At 43.6% G+C, this 17,244-nt stretch overlaps 1 protein-coding gene across 6 annotated transcripts in view; it reads right to left on the reverse strand.

Annotated features, from left to right (window-relative positions):
- The window catches only part of LOC144938801 (cytoplasmic dynein 1 intermediate chain 1-like), a 39,923-nt gene that overhangs the window by 7,576 nt on the left and 15,103 nt on the right, over positions 1-17,244 (reverse strand). For 4 of the 6 annotated variants that reach the window (XM_078866647.1, XM_078866646.1, XM_078866651.1 and 1 more), the window contains 11 exons: positions 15,003-15,147; positions 14,558-14,617; positions 12,601-12,716; positions 10,444-10,536; positions 7,955-8,117; positions 6,023-6,122; positions 5,605-5,730; positions 5,092-5,238; positions 4,345-4,458; positions 1,412-1,545; positions 897-1,041 (listed from right to left, as the gene is read on the reverse strand). In XM_078866647.1, the coding sequence (XP_078722773.1) occupies positions 897-1,041; positions 1,412-1,545; positions 4,345-4,458; positions 5,092-5,238; positions 5,605-5,730; positions 6,023-6,122; positions 7,955-8,117; positions 10,444-10,536; positions 12,601-12,716; positions 14,558-14,617; positions 15,003-15,147 (1,343 nt within the window). The remainder of the gene's footprint in view (positions 1-896; positions 1,042-1,411; positions 1,546-4,344; positions 4,459-5,091; positions 5,239-5,604; positions 5,731-6,022; positions 6,123-7,954; positions 8,118-10,443; positions 10,537-12,600; positions 12,717-14,557; positions 14,618-15,002; positions 15,148-17,244) is intronic. The other 2 variants (XM_078866649.1, XM_078866650.1) reach the window with 1 other exon arrangement.

A 17,244-nucleotide genomic window follows, 5' to 3' on the forward strand; every position in this document is an offset into this window, starting at 1 on the left:
GCCAGGCATGCTGAGGAGTAACTTTCGGAGCTTCAATGTGGTCTCAAGCCAGGGTGTTCCTGCACAAATGCCATATTCTTTGTCCATCTGCGAGAGCAGAGGTGCAAGGAATTCCAACAGGATATACATCTCTGCTTTATTGACCTGGTCAAGGCCTATGATACCATCAATAGGCCAGGGCACTGGGTTGTTCTTTGTGCTTTCGGAGTCCCTGACTCTCTGCTCATAGACCACCTTCACCGTGGGCAGACCCGGGTAAAGCTACATGGCCAGGAGTAGGAGCCATTCTCTGATCATCTTGCTGTGCAACAGGGATGTCCTCTGGCAACCACATTATTTACTGGGCAGTTGGAGGCAGTCGCTCTCCAACAACAATGGAGGGCAGAGGAGAGACGCTCACAACAACGAGCTGAGCGCCGAGTAGTTAAAATGCTGAAAGTTGGCACATTAAAACGCATACTGTAGCTGGTAAATCTGCCAGTCACCTCAGTCAATAACCAATAGCACCTGGGTCTGTCCCATGACCTCCTGTCAGTGAGCTTTCGGCACTTCACGTGGCCTTGCAGTGCACCTGACTTGACACAAGCTCGGTGGTGACGTCACCGCCATTTAAGTGGGGAGCGGCAGTTGTTCTTGTTGTTGTATGTACAGTATGCTGAACTTATTTCACATTGTACGTAGCCAACCGTGCTAATTGGAGGTGCGGGGGAAGGACAACAAACGAGAGTTAGGAGGTGAGTGAATAGATAAGTAACCAAGTGGTTGAGTTGATGGGTGGGTAAATGGCTGAGTATTTTAATGGGTAAGTGAATGGGTGGGTAAGTGGGTGAGTGAGTGAGTGAGTTGATGAGTGGGTGAGTTTAGTGGGTGGGAGAGTGAGTAGGCGGGTAACAGACCTTCGTGGTCCAGAGCTTGATTGTCCAGTCAAACGAAGAGGTGAGAAAGAGGTGAGAGAAGTCAATGGGTCCTGCAGCAGAGTGGCTGTGAATGCCAGTCACTGGTCCCTGGTGCCCTTCAAACACCTCACTGATCCCTGCTTTGCTGGAACATGCACATTGCCAAATACATTCTTAAGCCAGAGTGTAGCAAATACATTCTTAAGCCAGAGTGTAGCAAATACATTCTTAAGCCAGAGTGTAGCGACAACAGTGCGGCTCGAGCGAGCATCGAGGCACTGCTCATCTCCTGTTTACAGCCCTGAGTCAGTGACCATGGAAATGCCAGATTCCATTACACTCCCTTTGTGTATGTGCGAATGTATCCACGTACGTGTGTTTGTGGATGTGAACTGCATGTTTCCTATGCATGTCAATTGACAGCTTGTATACCGGTGCAAACGAGACATTTCATTCCAAGGGATTTTCTAGAGTGAAGTATTTAAACAGATAAAACTCACAATCAGTAACCTCACCTCCCATGCCTGCAGGCAGTGTATACCGAACCCTCTTCACTGCCCACCACAAAGTTATTGACGTCACCGACAGGAAAGGTCATGCAGGTGACTGCGATCGACTTGGACTGTTTGTGCACGAGTTCCATGCTGTCCTGTTTGACCACATGGAGGAAACGTGCTCAGTTGCCAAGACGTACGAACACACAGAACGCAAAACTCATTAGCGTCGCTGTGAAGATAAATAAAATCACAAATCAGCAGACGATATGCCTCCTTCTCGCGTATGTTCTTCCACGTATTTTTTTTACACATTCCATCAGTCAACACAGCTTTTCTTCTGGGAGAATTTTTTGTCAGCAGTCTGGCTTGCCATATGTTTATTGGCAAGCACCCTCTCTGTTAGGGGGTCCGAGTTCGACGTACAATTATACAACACAAAATAGAAAAAAGGCAGAGGTGTGGAGGAAGACATATGTGAATGTGGCGGCACATTGTCTGTTTATTTATTTTGTTACTTAGATTCTCCACAATGACATGAATGATCACTCTTCTATCGCTACTCGCATGTTTACTGTTCCGTGAGCTCCATCCGTTGATTCCGCCACCCATGTTGAGGATGATCTACCAGACACAGACTATTTCGTCTCATCCACCACACAGTATTCAACCACTACCACCACCACCACACTGCAGGTCACAACACACACTCACTCACCCACCACTCCCTTCCTCATTCCTTTACTTACTCACCGAATTACCACACTGCAGGTCACAACAACAGACTCACTCACAACACTGCAGGTCACAACAACAGACTCACTCACAACACTGCAGGTCACAACAACACACTCACTCACCCACTCACTCCCAACATTGCAGGTCACTACAACAGACTCACTCACAACACTGCAGGTCACAACAACACTCACTCACCACACTGCAGGTCACAACAACACACTCACTCACAACACTGCAGGTCACAACAACAGACTCACTCACCACACTGCAGGTCACAACAACACTCACTCACCACACTGCAGGTCACAACAACACTCACTCACCACACTGCAGGTCACTACAACAGACTCACTCACAACACTGCAGGTCACAACAACACTCACTCACAACACTGCAGGTCACAACAACACTCACTCACAACACTGCAGGTCACAACAACAGTCACTCACAACACTGCAGGTCACAACAACACACTCACTCACCCACTCACTCACAACACTGCAGGTCACAACAACAGACTCACTCACAACACTGCAGGTCACAACAACACACTCACTCACCCACTCACTCACAACACTGCAGGTCACAACAACAGACTCACTCACAACACTGCAGGTCACAACAACACACTCACTCACCCACTCACTCACAACACTGCAGGTCACAACAACACACTCACTCACCCACTCACTCACCCACTCACTCACCCACTCACTCACCCACTCACTCACAACACTGCAGGTCACAACAACACACTCACTCACCCACTCACTCACCCACTCACTCACCCACTCACTCACCCACTCACTCACAACACTGCAGGTCACAACACTTCTCTTTCTTTCTCCATCTTCCCTCGCACTGCTCCACTCTGGAATTCCCTCCCATCGTCTCTTTTCACCGAGCTCATATAATAATAACCTTAAATTTCGATTTAAAGCTTTCGTGACTGCAGGGATTCATCTTCTTGGTTCTTTCGGTAAAGTCACGTAGAAGGGAAGTAATAAAATAATAAAAATAAAACATAATAAAATAATTCTCACGACGTTTCGGCCACAACACAAGCAGCCTCGACAGACCTGGTTTTCACCTGAGGACGGCTGCTTGCGTTGTGGCCGAAACGTCGTGAGAATTATTCTATTGTTTTATTTTTATTATTTTATTACTTCCCTTCTACGAGACTTTACCGAAAGAACCAAGAAGAATAATAACCTTGCTCAATTCTAGACGTATGTCAACTCTTGTTTATCACAGTTTTGATAGCGCTGTTTGTTTTGGCTGCTTGATGTACCTGTGCTCAGCAACTGTTTAATAAAATAAATAAATGTGGTTTGATAGTGCACTTTGGCGAAAGTAAAGACATTCATAAAATATATGTTACAGAACTGGATATGTGTAACAGGTGTGGTCATGGTTATGATATCTTGTGCGTATATTGATGCCAGCCAGTAACGAGTGTTGGAATTGCCCAATAGAAGAGTAACGCTGGCCCATGATTGGTCAAGGACAGATGGGCGGTACATTATGCCCCGCCCCTTCCTCCAGATGCAAGTCGGTAGTCTCGGGACTGCCACGTCAGAGCACAAGAAGCGCTTTGCGAAGGTGTTCTACTGCCTGGGCCGAGTCAGGGCCTGGGATGGTTGCGTTGCAGGTCCTGCTGGTGTGCCAGCGTGTCAGTCTGCCAGCGTGTCAGTCTGCCGGAGTGTCAGTGTGCCATGTGTTAGTGTGCCATGTGTTAGTGTGCCATGTGTTAGTGTGCCATGTGTTAGTGTGGTGGTGTATCGGTGAGTCGGCGTGTTCTTGTGCCAGAGTGTCAGTGTGCTGGTGTGCCGGAGTGCCTGTGAGTCGCCGTCTTGATGTGCTGGTATCTTAGTGTGCTAGCGTATACGTGTGCTGGGGTGTCAGTGTGCCGAAGTGTTGGTGAGTCGGCGTGTTAGTGTGCTGGCATGTTGGTGTTCCCACGTGATGGGGAGTCAGTGTGAATAAACGGGCACCATTGTGGTTCTTCAAAATCACCTGGAGGCTCCGTGTATGCGTGGTGGCGAACGAGTAACAGGGACGCCGAGCAGCAGCAAGAATACAATGCACGAGTACTGCCGAAATTTGACAAATTCACTTAACAATAACCACCCTTTGTTCTTGGCGAGGTATACGGCCAGAAGGATGAGACACCGTGAGCACGGGTTACAAATGCGTGGCTATGTTTGAAGTACCTGTGGCTGGGACAACATGTCCAGACTCCAGGAACACATTCGTCCGTCTGTGGACACGCTGATGAGATTGTGCGCGTTCTGTGTCCCCACCACATTCACGCAATACACTGGGTGCTGACAGCCAAAGGACAAAACAAGAGTTAGCAGAACAGAGAAAACATCAAAATAATTTTCTGCTCAAACGAGCACTGAGGCAGTGCCTATCTCCCGTTTACAGCCCTGAACTAATGATCGTGGAAATTCCACATTACTATGGCGGTGGTAAATCTCCACTATTGATCTTCTCCACAACGTTGTCGTTGTTTTAGCCACCCTGGAAGAAGCGATGATTGGCCGAGTCAACCAATCAGTCCTTTTGTGCAATATTTGTGTTTTTCACATGTTGTCACTAGACTGCAGCAGACACAACACACGTGGGTAGGTCCATAAAAACAACTCGCAATTCACTCTGGGATTGTCCGAATTGCAATGGTGACCAGCATCATGAAAATGACAAAAGCAAAAATATAAAAAATAAAACAATTCTGAAAATAGAAATGAGAGAAAGGGTTAAATTGGTCAAGTAAGGTTGCCACCTGTGTTTGGGTGGCAGAAATTATTTTTTATTGTGATCTGGTGGTATTGTTAAACTGTATTACAGTATACGCTCTCATTTGATAGACCTAGGCTGAATGAGAAAAATATCCAGGTTTGGTCTAAAGTGGAAAAGGTGCCAGACCCTAGATTCAAAACGGTCTTACGGCTTACCGTATGTGCTGCTGCTGACAGGGGGGTCCTCTGTACAGGCGTCATGCGATTGCTTCGATTGTCCCAAAGCACAATCTGACCCGAGTAGGTGCCACCAACCACCAGATTTGGATGAAAACGAGCAAAGCTTGCAGACATCACAGCTGACTGCACTCAAACAGACAGGCACATTGCATTTCTCAATGTTAATTCTGCACTCATTAATTCCTCCACCCATATTGAAGACTTGGGAACATTAACAATAGTAGTAGCAATGGAAGCGTAATAAGGTGACTGACCGACTGCTGGTGAGTGGTGATCGGAGTCAATCAGTGAGTTCTGGGTCATCAATAACCCTGGTTGATTCACTCTAAATTCTATCAAGTGCAGCGATGTAAACACTGGGTGCTCCAACCGAGATGACAGCTGGATTTCAACTTCAGCCTAATGTGCTCTCTATAGCAGTAATAATGTTTTAAGGCATTGGTGAGGTAGCTTGGACTACAATCTACACAGACAACACTTTTCACTCACCTGGCAATGGAAGACATACTCAGGAGTAGTTTTCTTGAATTTTGTGTTCCAAACCAAGGCCACTCCATCAGGCTCATGGGGACTATCTTCATTGTTATTATAGGTTGCAACGAGCAACTCGGGGTACTGTGGGATCATATAACACAACACAATCAGATTCAATTTGGAGACTGTATATCTGTCCTCGACACAAAAAAAGATTTGTGATAAACGAGGGCAAATATACTACGCCGTGACTTAGGCCTGCCGCTGTGCCGTTTTAATATTCACGCGAGCCACTTGGTGTGTGCATTACTAAAATTTCACTTGGGAATGATTACTGGCTCCTGAAATTTGGAACCGTTAATCCATCCTGAAAACGGTGACTGGTTTATCGGTTACTGTTTGACAACCTAAGTATTAACACAGCACCACAAACCTGGGCAGACCAGTCCAGGCTGGTGATCACTCGACGTTTGGACCAACGTTCATCGTAGAACTGCCTGTTCAAGGAGAGCTTGGCACCTGCCGATACTTCCCTACACACACACAAGAGTCCCAGTGTAGCAGTGCACACCACGCCATACACTCGATTTAAAACTATATTTTAGTACTTATATTACATCTGGTTTTCATGAGTGGCCCACGATACGTTCCGGAACACATTAGAACACTATTCCAGTGAACAGAACTCAGGGAACTTCGCTTAATGCATAAAATATGGATTTGCATATTCTTATATACTTTTCGATTTAAAGCTTTCGTGACTGCAGGGATTCATCTTATTGGTTCTTTCGGTAAAGTCACGTAGAAGGGAAATAATAAAATAATAGAAATAAAACATAATAAAATACAATTCTCACGACGTTTTGGCCACAACGCAAGCAGCCGTCCTCAGGTGAAGAACAGACCTGTTCTTCAGAACAGACCTGTTGTGGCCTAAACGTCGTGAGAATTGTATTTTATTATGTTTTATTTATTATTATTTTATTATATACTTTATACTTTTAGGATAAGGGCTCCCTTTCTCCCTCCCCCCCTCACTCCCAAAGACTAGAATGATAAAGCGGTTTTGTTTGTTTAGTGATTCATTAGCTGATCTGTAAGCAGCATCACAGTCGTTCAAAAGTGGTAGAATGATAGCTTCAACAATTTACAGGCGCATTCGAATGGGAAAACAATATTTGTTTCGATATAAAACAATTTTTCGTTTTATTTTCTTTTAGATGTGATCAATATGGGGTGGGAATGTAATTTTGGAATCAATCAGTATAAATATTTATTTCAAGCACTCCGTTTGTTTAATGATATTGGTTCTAATATCCGTCATAGGTGGAGAATGAAACTGGATTTTTATTTGAAGAAAAGAGCATGATATTCGTTTTTTTAGGATTTAGGAGCAATCTTAGTGATAATTGATGTTGAATTAAGTCGAAATCGTGTTGGAGATTCTGTTTAACTTCATTTGGAAATGTACCCAATACCAGTGTAGTGGGTTCTAGTGACGTCGGAGACGGATCTTTGGAGGCGACACTTTATTCAATACAAATACTCGGCAGTACACAGTCCAAGTCTCACACAGGGCAACGGCCCCTGTGACTACTGCCTGGGGAAGTACTGCCTCTGGGCTAACGTGCCCTGTCACGGGGCTACAGCTCTCGGTCCCCGGCTATGGGTGCCCTAAGGGAGGCTACACTAACCAGATCTAGCCAGGGTGCGGGTTCCGACCACTGGCCCACTTGGACCCGGCCCTTACAAGGACGTCGGGCCGGGGGTTCCCAGGGTCTCACCATTGGGCCACACAGAGTCCCGGCCCTTACAAGGGCAGCGGGGCTTGGGGTCCCAGGGTACTAGCTAGCCAGTCTTCTGGCTTCTGTCTTGGACTGGCCCCGGACCCTTCCCGGGGTCCGGCTTTTATACCCAGCACCGTTGCTTCAGCTCTAGCTCCGCCTAACTTCCAGAGAGTTCCACAGGGGGCTCCGGGGGATCCCAGGACACCCCGCAGCCCCCTCCTGCTTTCGGGCTAGATATAACGATTGCCCCTGCTGGACCCTAACTGCCCCTGCAGGTAAGTGTACACAGCCCATCGACATCGCTACACTAGCATGAGTGCAATCAGGCAAGTCAATCCACACCAGGCAGGATTCAAACTAAGAACCTTCAAATTTAGAGCTGCTCACTATAGCACTGAGCCATGGCCAGTTAGTCAACAACACTTTATATACTTGCAATTTTCATTAAATGTAAACGTATACTACATATATGAATCTAAGCAAAACACAGGTGTCAGAAACAGACAAGCAAACAGTCTCAAGATTCCACTTATGATGATAAAAAATGGTGTTTTAAAAAATATGAATTTAGATATTACCCATCCATTTCTTCGTTATCACGGCCACTGTAGTCAAAGAATATGTCCTGATGTTCAGCCAGGGCACGCTCCATGATACGTGACGTTCGGTCAAAGAAGTTGAGGAAGTCATCGGAGTGAAGCACCTGTTCCTTCTCCTCTTCTGTGAGCTCGCATGGATGTACTGCAAGTCGCACATTCGTTCTAATTAAAGTATTTCACCTGCAAACTACTTTGACAGAAAATCTCATTTACTAGGGTGTCATTGGTGTCAATTGACACATACATTGCAAACACGTAAAAACACGTATGCAATAATAACCGCTGTTTACCACGAAATGGCAGTTACGTCACCACGGCGCTTGTGCCTTGCTAGGTGCACTTTGAGGACACGTGAAGTGTCTAAGGCCCGCTGGCAGGAGGTTACAGAACAGAACTAGATGCCATGGTTTGACTGAGATGACTGGCAGATGCACAAACTGTGCTCCTCACTGTGCCAATTCCCTACGTTGTAAGCCGCCCGGTACTCTGCTGAATGTTATGAGCATCGCTCCTCTCCCCTTCATTATGGCTGGAGGGCGACTGCTTCCAACTCTCCAGCAGCGTCCTTCACAAACCTCTTGCACAAAGGCCGATCTTGACACTGCAAATAAAAGTCATCGCCAAGTCTAATCAGCTCCACATCCTTCTGTACCATATCAGTTCATATCTTCTCAAGCTGCTTGGGCATGCAGTAGCTGCGCAGGTGAGCTACATGACCAGCCAACAGAACCTCACTTGCAGGAGGAGCTCACTGATGGGACTTTGTCCAGATCTTTCAAGGATTTGTGAGCTCCTCACACAATCCAGCCTGGTTAAACCCAGGATGGATCGTAGGCAAGCCAGCCTAAATGTTTCTAACCAGCGAAGATTCTCCATTAGGGGGGTCCACGTTTTGCAAGCATAGAGAAGGGAGAGAATGACTGTGGCCGAGAACACCTGAAGCTTCGTGCGGAGCGAGAGACCAGGTATCTTCCACACAGCAGCGTTACGCAACCGATGAAAAGATAATGCTGCTCGACTGATTCGGAGTGAGACCTCTGCTGTCAAACTGGAGCCGGTCATGAGCACACTGCCCAGGTATGGGAAACTCTCCACTCTCTGCACAACTGCCACATCACCAATTGGGAGTTGTGGGGGTGGAGTGTCCGATGGTACAAAATACCCAGGCAGGTGCTTAGTTTTGGTGGGGCTGATGATAAGGCCCCACCTCTTCGTGGCAAGCTCCAGGTTCAGCAGCAGCGCCTCCAACTCCTCCTCTGAGTGAGCAGCAATAACTAGATCATCGGCATACATAACGTGGTTGAGCAATAGGGAGCCATCCCTTGACCATATCCGGGCATCGATCAGCCTCCCATTGTATCAGTACCAGATGGAAATTCCTCCGGTACAGCTATTGAAGGCTTCACGAACTACATGGTCAAAATAGATGTTAAATAATGTGGGAGCAAGAGGACATCCCTGTCGCACATACATGTGCACACTCACACACAACCATACAGACATGGACACTCACACGTAACCATGCACACGTGTGTTATAGAGGTCCATACATCATTTCCTTGAGAGGTACTTTATTATTCAGCAGTCTTTACCCCACACGTGCACTCTTCCACACTTCGTTCCACCACACGTATCTCCCTTTCCAATCCCCGTGACAGCCCCGTGATCATGCCATGCACCATTAAATCACTCTCTTCTTGAACCTTCTAGAATCCCCCCTAAACTCCACACAAGTTTACCTCTTTCACTTTTCACCTATTTTTCGACATCTGAACGTCTTTATTTCCCGTTCCTATGTTTAACTCTTGTCCTTTTGAATTCCCTGGCCAATCCCCTGGTCCTTTACTCATTCCGGAATGGCAGTCGGAGCGGCTAATCAGGGCTCTCAACCTTACCTGCTGCCAGCCGGGCCCGATTGATTCGCATCTTCTCCAGTGTCGGAAACCCCTTTCTTGGCCCTTCTGCTGTTTTATGTATAAGTGGTGGGGAGTACTTCTAGGTGTCTCTTACACATATATCAACAACAGCCGCCATTTGTCTATAAGTGGCAGTGACATCACCACAGTGCTTGTGCCAAGCCAGGTGCGTTTTGAGGCAATAACATTGAGTGTGGAAGGCTTGCTGACAGGTCACAAGATTAGCAACATACATACAAGATAGACGAGATAGGTATAATGGGTTGGCGGACTGAGATGATTGCACCACCTGTGTAACCCACTGTGCTAATTTGCAGAGTTTTAGCCACCCAACACTCTGCTCGTTGTCCAGTAGCATCTTTAACGAGCTTCCTCCACAGAGGCCAATCTAACACTGCTGGTACCAGTCATCAGAAAGTCCATTCAGCTCCATTATTTCGCTGTACCACATCAGTCCATATCTACTCTAGCCCGTGCCATGCATTTTTATCCCCCTCTATCTGGTCAAAGAGAAGCTGCTTGGTTCATGATGTGCACACGTCCATGACTTACCATCTTCACCACTTTCTTTTCCTTCTTGTTTTTCCACATCAGCATCAACAGCTGGCTTCGGCTGTATTATGTCATCGTCTTCCTCATTGACGTCTAAAACAAAAACAATCATAAAAGCGTCATATTAACTTCACACATAGGTTTTTGCAGCAATATTATCATTCATAATAGATATTATTATTGGATTAGGTTATGTAATGATTTGACTAAATTGATGTTGTAAGACCCTCCTCCACCAGACAGCCAAATGTTCACTCATACAAGTGTTTAGTGCACCATTGTCTCAGATCAGTGGCAAGTGGAACAATCTCACAGCCAAATTTATTAATTAGGGTAAATTTCCCTTGAAACTGAGTTTCAAGTGACAGAATCCAGGAATATAGAATACATTCCAGGAAGATAAAGGTATTTGCATGGAAAAGAAAAGAAAACCCAGATTCTTAAATTGCTTCAGCCCATCATTCCACTGGGGACATTAAAATAGGAACCACTTTGTGAGAATGATCAACAATTGCTGCCCTTAGGATAGACTCGCCCCCACTATAGGAATGTGGAATATTCACAGTAACTTGCTCAAGCCTGTAAATAAATAAAATATTTGGTATTTGCACCATTCTTACAGTGCAAAGGATATCATGAAGGCTATATGGTTATGCTTTGTGAGCTTTACTGAACATTTCAGTCTTGAGTCAACTCAAGATGGTTGGCTACGTACGGTGCAAAAGAAGTTCAACATACATCCATACATACCAAAAGTGATCAGCAGAAAATTCCACGTAGATGGGCCAGACACCACAAATATGAGTGGGTCAACACCAGTGATGAATATCTGAACTGGTCCTGGACTTCCCCTAGGTCAACTGAGCCTCAAATGAGTATCTGGTGCAGTGTGTAAACATCACCACTGGGGAGAAAAAGGCAGGCCATCCACCGGCCTTCATAGGTGCTCGCTAACAGCACTTGCCCCAACAGTCTATTAAGGCTATAGGGGGGATCTTTGTCTTTGAGTGAGCGGGTCAGTACGTAAGGGAGTAGATGGACTCTACACCGCAAGCCTGCAGGGGCCGTACCTTGATTTTTGATATGTGGGATTAAATCTAGTTCTGAAGCTTTCGTGACTGCAGGAATCCATACTCTTTCGGTGAAGTCACGTGGGTATAAAATAAAATAAATCACGACGCTTCGATTGCAACACAAGCAATCATCATCAGGTGGGAAAACCACAGCAAGAAAAAATACACTTCAGCAAAAAAAAATATATTGCTGTGGTTTTCCCACCTGATGATGATTGCTTGTGTTGCAATCGAAACATCGTGATGTATTTTATTTCATACCTACGTGACTTTACCGAAAGAACCAAAGAATATGTGGGATTAAGTTAACAGAAATGTAAATAGGAGGTAAGCACTGTCTTAATGCTCATTTAAGCAAGCTCTCACTGAGACTTATTATACAGGAAAACCTCGCAAAACGCAGTTTTATCTAAAGCGTGTTTTGGCTACACATGGTTTACTTAATGAGAGCTGTTTTCCGGAACATGCGGGTGATGTTTCCGTTGCACGTGGCTTGACATTGCTAAGATAGTTGTTTGGCTTGCGAGAAGTGAGAATGCATCCGTTGGAAGGTACTAAGCATGTGGATTAATCGACTGTGAGAATGATTTATTTACCACGTATGTTTTTGTATAAATATTATTTGTGTATATGTTTTTTTTGCAAAGGATCACACACATTGCCACATGCGTCTTGCCGTCCACACATTAAGGACGTCAGTTACACGGATGCCTAGATGGCGAATCACAAACGTTCAAGTTATAGGCGAGGATTGGCGCAAGTGGTGCGGGAAGAATAATGGAGACGGGGATTTTGTGAAATTGAAAAAGTGTACACACACACAATAAATGGAGCTACTCAACATCCATTAGTACAATAATAGTTGGCGGGAATTATAAAGAGTTAGTTAAACAAAAAAGGGGTGATAATTTCGGGTCCAGGAATGCAACCCTATTTTTCCCATCAGGTATATTATTTGTCTAACGCAATGTTGCCCAACGTGATATTTCCTAGCAACGTAACCCCCGTGTCTGGAAAGATTTTCCTGTACAACGCTACATTGCAGTCGGGGTGGAAAAAAGCCATTCCCTCATAATATCCTTACCATCTGTTTGCTGAGCTGTGACAGGGGTCTGTGTTTCCTTGGCATATGACACCATCTCTCTGGCTGGCAAGTCTACGTGAGATACCTTGGTCATGCTGAGCTTCACTGCACGGCGGCTGCAAGACACCAAACAGCTCAGAAGATAGCAGTCATTAAAACAAAACTATATCTGTATTTATTACATTTGGTATTCGCGCCATTCGTATAGTGCAATGCTATCATGAAGGTTATTATGTCTGTATGTATGTTCAACTTCTTTCGCACTGTACGTAGCCAACTGTGCTAATCGGAGGTATTTCACAGAGAGTCTACAGTCGTTTGTCAGTTTCGACGATGTTGCTATGTGTAATTGAAATGAGTAATTTACAGAAAATATTTTATCACTGGAATCTATCAGTTTCCACTTTCATGGTGAACTGGATGGATGGGTTTTGCGAGTTGAGATGATTTAGAAAAGCGTTCAGTGTATCTTTTCCGTGTAGCTAGATCACCAATGTGTCATCCACATATCTAAACCAAACAGATCATTTTAGTGTGCTTGAAGCTATTGTTTTTGTTTAAAAATCTTCCATGTACAAATTCGCTATCACGAGAGACAAAGGAGAGCCCGTTGCTGCTCCTTCCTTTTGTTTGTAGAAGTCACCTTGCCACAATAAGTAGGTGTTCTTTAGACAGTGTTCAGCTCGTCTTGGGATGTCTTTGGCTAAACCTTTGTTCGTTACCAGAGTGTCGAGTAATTGAATTGACTCGTTGACCGGAACCCTCGTGAACAGAGAAGTCGCATCAAAACCTACGAGAATATCATTCGGGTTAAGCTTAATATCTTTAATTATATTTACGAGATGTTCAGAGTTTTTGATGAACGAAAAGGTCCTACCGATGTAGGGCTGTATTTGTTTCGTTACATATTGTGCTAATTTGTATGTGGCAGAGCCTATTGTACTAACTATGGGTCTCAATGGGACTTTAGGTTTGTGAATTTTTGGTAGCTCATAAAGTCTTGGGTAGTCCATAAAGTCTTAAACTGCGTGGAGAATGGTGGCCATTGTTATTTGTGTTTATGTGACTGTGCATATCTGTCACTATATTAAAGTGTGTGTGTATAGCCCTTCGTTAGTTCTTAGCGATTTATAGTTTTCTAAGCGTTTTTAACATTTGTGAGTTTTTGTTAGCGTTTATTGGCACGTTTGTTAGCGTGTGTTAGCATGGGTTTGTTGGCTAACATGTGTATATTTATGTGCACGTGTGTATGTATATATATGCTGGTTTGCTAACACATGTGTTTGTGTATTTGTGTGCGTGTTTATGTGTGCCATGTTTTTACATTTAATGTGTGAAGTACTACACACTAAAGTAGTTTACAGTCCATTAGGGTACAGTAGTTTGTAAGTACAATGTAGTGCATAGTGTACAGTAGTGTGTTGTATACAATATTCCCTCGTTAATCACGAATTTCCTATGCGCGATTTTGGTTACCCACAAATTGCATCTGGAACTCTACACGAGTGCATCGAGAGAGAGAAAGAAAGTGATGAGAGAGAATGTGATGCGACAAAGGGATGAGATAAAGTGATCTCTGTCAGCCAACCCATTACACCTGAGTCTGTCCTCCTGCCAGTGAGCATTCCTTACTTCACGTGGTCTCACGGTGTACCTAGCATGGCACAAGCAGTCATCATGTCACCGCTGCTTAGTGGCGAATGGCAGCAAAAACGGTTGGCTACTTACCGTGCGAAAGAAGTTCAACATACATACATATTTGTGTGCTGAGCACTGGCCCAAAGGACCAAAAAGTAAAATGGCCAGCAGCAAAAAGCACTATCCAAGTTGAAACAGTCAAGTTTCTCAAATCCCCCCCACCGCCATCCACCCAGCAGTATAAATGGGTACATCACAGGCTATGATCAACAGTTAAGATTGACTTAGGTATAGACTGACTTAGGTATAGACTTGATACCTGAGTTCAGAATCTGTGTGCAGCTGCAACGCTGCAGGGTCTGTATCCCATTGAAGTGTCCTGCACATAACGAAATGTAACAAACATAAATCAGTGCAAAAACAACCAAACTAAAATCGCAGCCAAAACAGTAAAATAGAATTCAGAGAAAAAATCTAATCAGTAGAAGTTGGATTAAGAAAATAAACAATCAAAATAGAAAGCAGAGCACATACAATACAATAAAAATTGTGAAACAATATCCTCCATGCAGAAGAAATCTTTAAAAAGGCACAAACATAATTGAGTATTAAATTAAATAAATTTCTTGAAAAACATTTTGCCTATTAAAAATCATTTTAAAAACCATTCATTGTAAAACTAAATAACATCAACGTGGATTGTGGGCGATTTCTACACTGGTCTGTAAACAGGCAAAATGGAGGAAGACACAAAATCTGCATACCTGACCCCAGGTGGCACCTCACCAAAGTCTTGACTTCCTGCCTCGCTGGGAGTGCTGAGTGATTTGGAGGAGGTAGGTGACATGGGAGGTGGAACTAAATAATGAAATAAACACGTATCCCATGTTACGACCCTTAGTGGATGACCTAATGATGATTTGATGATAGGGTGCAAATGAATGGGTAAAAAAATACATGGAATGATTTGGGGAAAAAATGAAAGTATGGAAAAATGGAGAGAAATAAGGGAAGAAAAAAAACAAATATCAAATTAATTTTAAATTGTTTAAATACTTCACCTTGAAAATAGAGTTTTCCCTATCTAGGGCCATATGAAGAGAGGGGCCTTGTTTATAAACATCTGGCAGTTCACTAGCATTGGTTCAAGCAAGCCTGACTGGTGATTAAACACTGAATGTCAAAACCGGTTCAGAGTTTGCTGGTGTATAAACGATGCTGCTGATATTATGCAGTCGCAGAAGGTCGTGTCGCTGATGGGATGCGTAAAAAATAAAAAAAAATGTTCACGAGGGGACGGATACAGAAAGGAGGCATATTGTATGCTTATTTGTTGTTACAGATGATTTTCCACATTTGCAAAGAATCTTTCTTTACATTTGCAACTAACCACTAACATGCATGAACACATATCTATACCATAAAAAGGCAGCATTACACAACACCACTCATGAAAATTGGTGTAATTACCATATTGCACGGAGCACAGAGCGGTTATGTTAATTAGTATGTTTTGCATAACCAGTAAACACATGAAAAAAGCGCTAAAACGATAGCTATTGGTAAGCCAGACATATCGAAATTACTCCAGCAATAAACATAAAATATAAAGAAACATATGGAGCTGCTGTGGTGTAATGACTAGGACACTAGCAGTCCAGGGATCACAGGTTCGACTCCACCCCCTGGCACGACAGTTTTAACAATGGGGGAATTTACCTAAATCCCCCTCCTCTTGTCCAACCAGCAGCATAAATGGAAAGGCTCACCACAATTAGTTAATCTGCTTGTCGCATGTGGTGGGGTAAAGTGTGGGTAAGCCCACCTCTTTTAACATGTCTGGTCAGGGTGGAAGAGTAGATCAACTAACTACTAGAGCTCCCTTTAGTGGAGGCCATTCTGCCAGCAATGAAAGAAAGTCATTACAGTGCTGCACCTTTACCGTTCAATGGGCTAATGTTTCCTGTTTGTGGTTTGTACATTTGCACGAGCCAATCAGTCCATTTCTGCCTAAAATTTCTACTGGAATTGATTGGCGATTCCTGACTTTCTGAACCAGTTATCAATCCTGAAAATGGTTACCAGTCTACGGGTTGTCATTTAACAATCCTAGTTAAACTAGTTTCACATTTGATAACAAAAAAACAAAGATGACAATTCATAATATACATTTTGGGTTAGGCCACACCATTATCTGGCCAAGTTTTTTGTCATAAAACCCTTTGCCACCAGACACAGGAATACAAATAACAGTATCACGTGTGCAATAATTGAATGTGCCAACTATTATTGTTTCACTGTACCGGTAAGTTGAAGAACATTTCTCACCACCAAATTTAACAATGAGATTCAACGTTTCATTTCAAACTGTGTTAAGTATCTTCATATCACAAACCAGGAAGTCAGAATTATCATGTCACCTGACATGCCTTCTTAGATTGGTGTCATGACAGCATTTCAACCAATACGATACATTGATCATTGCAAATTAATGTATTCTAAGTTAATTATAAATTATACGGGCCAATGGTTAGCATAATATGTACTTCTCATTATAAATACTCACGAGGCAGTAGCAGGTGCTAGACATGTTATAACCGTCGACTATTGACATATATCACATACTTCTCCATCATATTTCTAAGCCACACTTAAATTATATATTTTCCACAATAATAAATAATTTTACTTCCATCTCAATGGATTCCATAATTACTCTTTGCCAATAATGTTGGCTTCACAAAACAGGCACACTGTCAAAGTCCTTGTTTATGATACAAATATGCTTGATGAATTGACTTAGTTATAACCGTCATGTTTCTAATTTAGTTAGAAACATCGTGTATATAATTGACTTAGTTAGAGATGTCATGTTTCTAATTCACTTAGAAACGTCATGTATATAATTCACTTAGAAACGTCGTGTATATAATTGACTTCGTTACAAACGTTATGTATATAATTCATTTAGAAACATCGTGGAAATAATTAAATTAGAGACGTCGT

This window comes from Lampetra fluviatilis, chromosome 2, assembly GCF_964198595.1.
Source record: "Lampetra fluviatilis chromosome 2, kcLamFluv1.1, whole genome shotgun sequence".
Taxonomy (NCBI): domain Eukaryota; kingdom Metazoa; phylum Chordata; class Hyperoartia; order Petromyzontiformes; family Petromyzontidae; genus Lampetra; species Lampetra fluviatilis.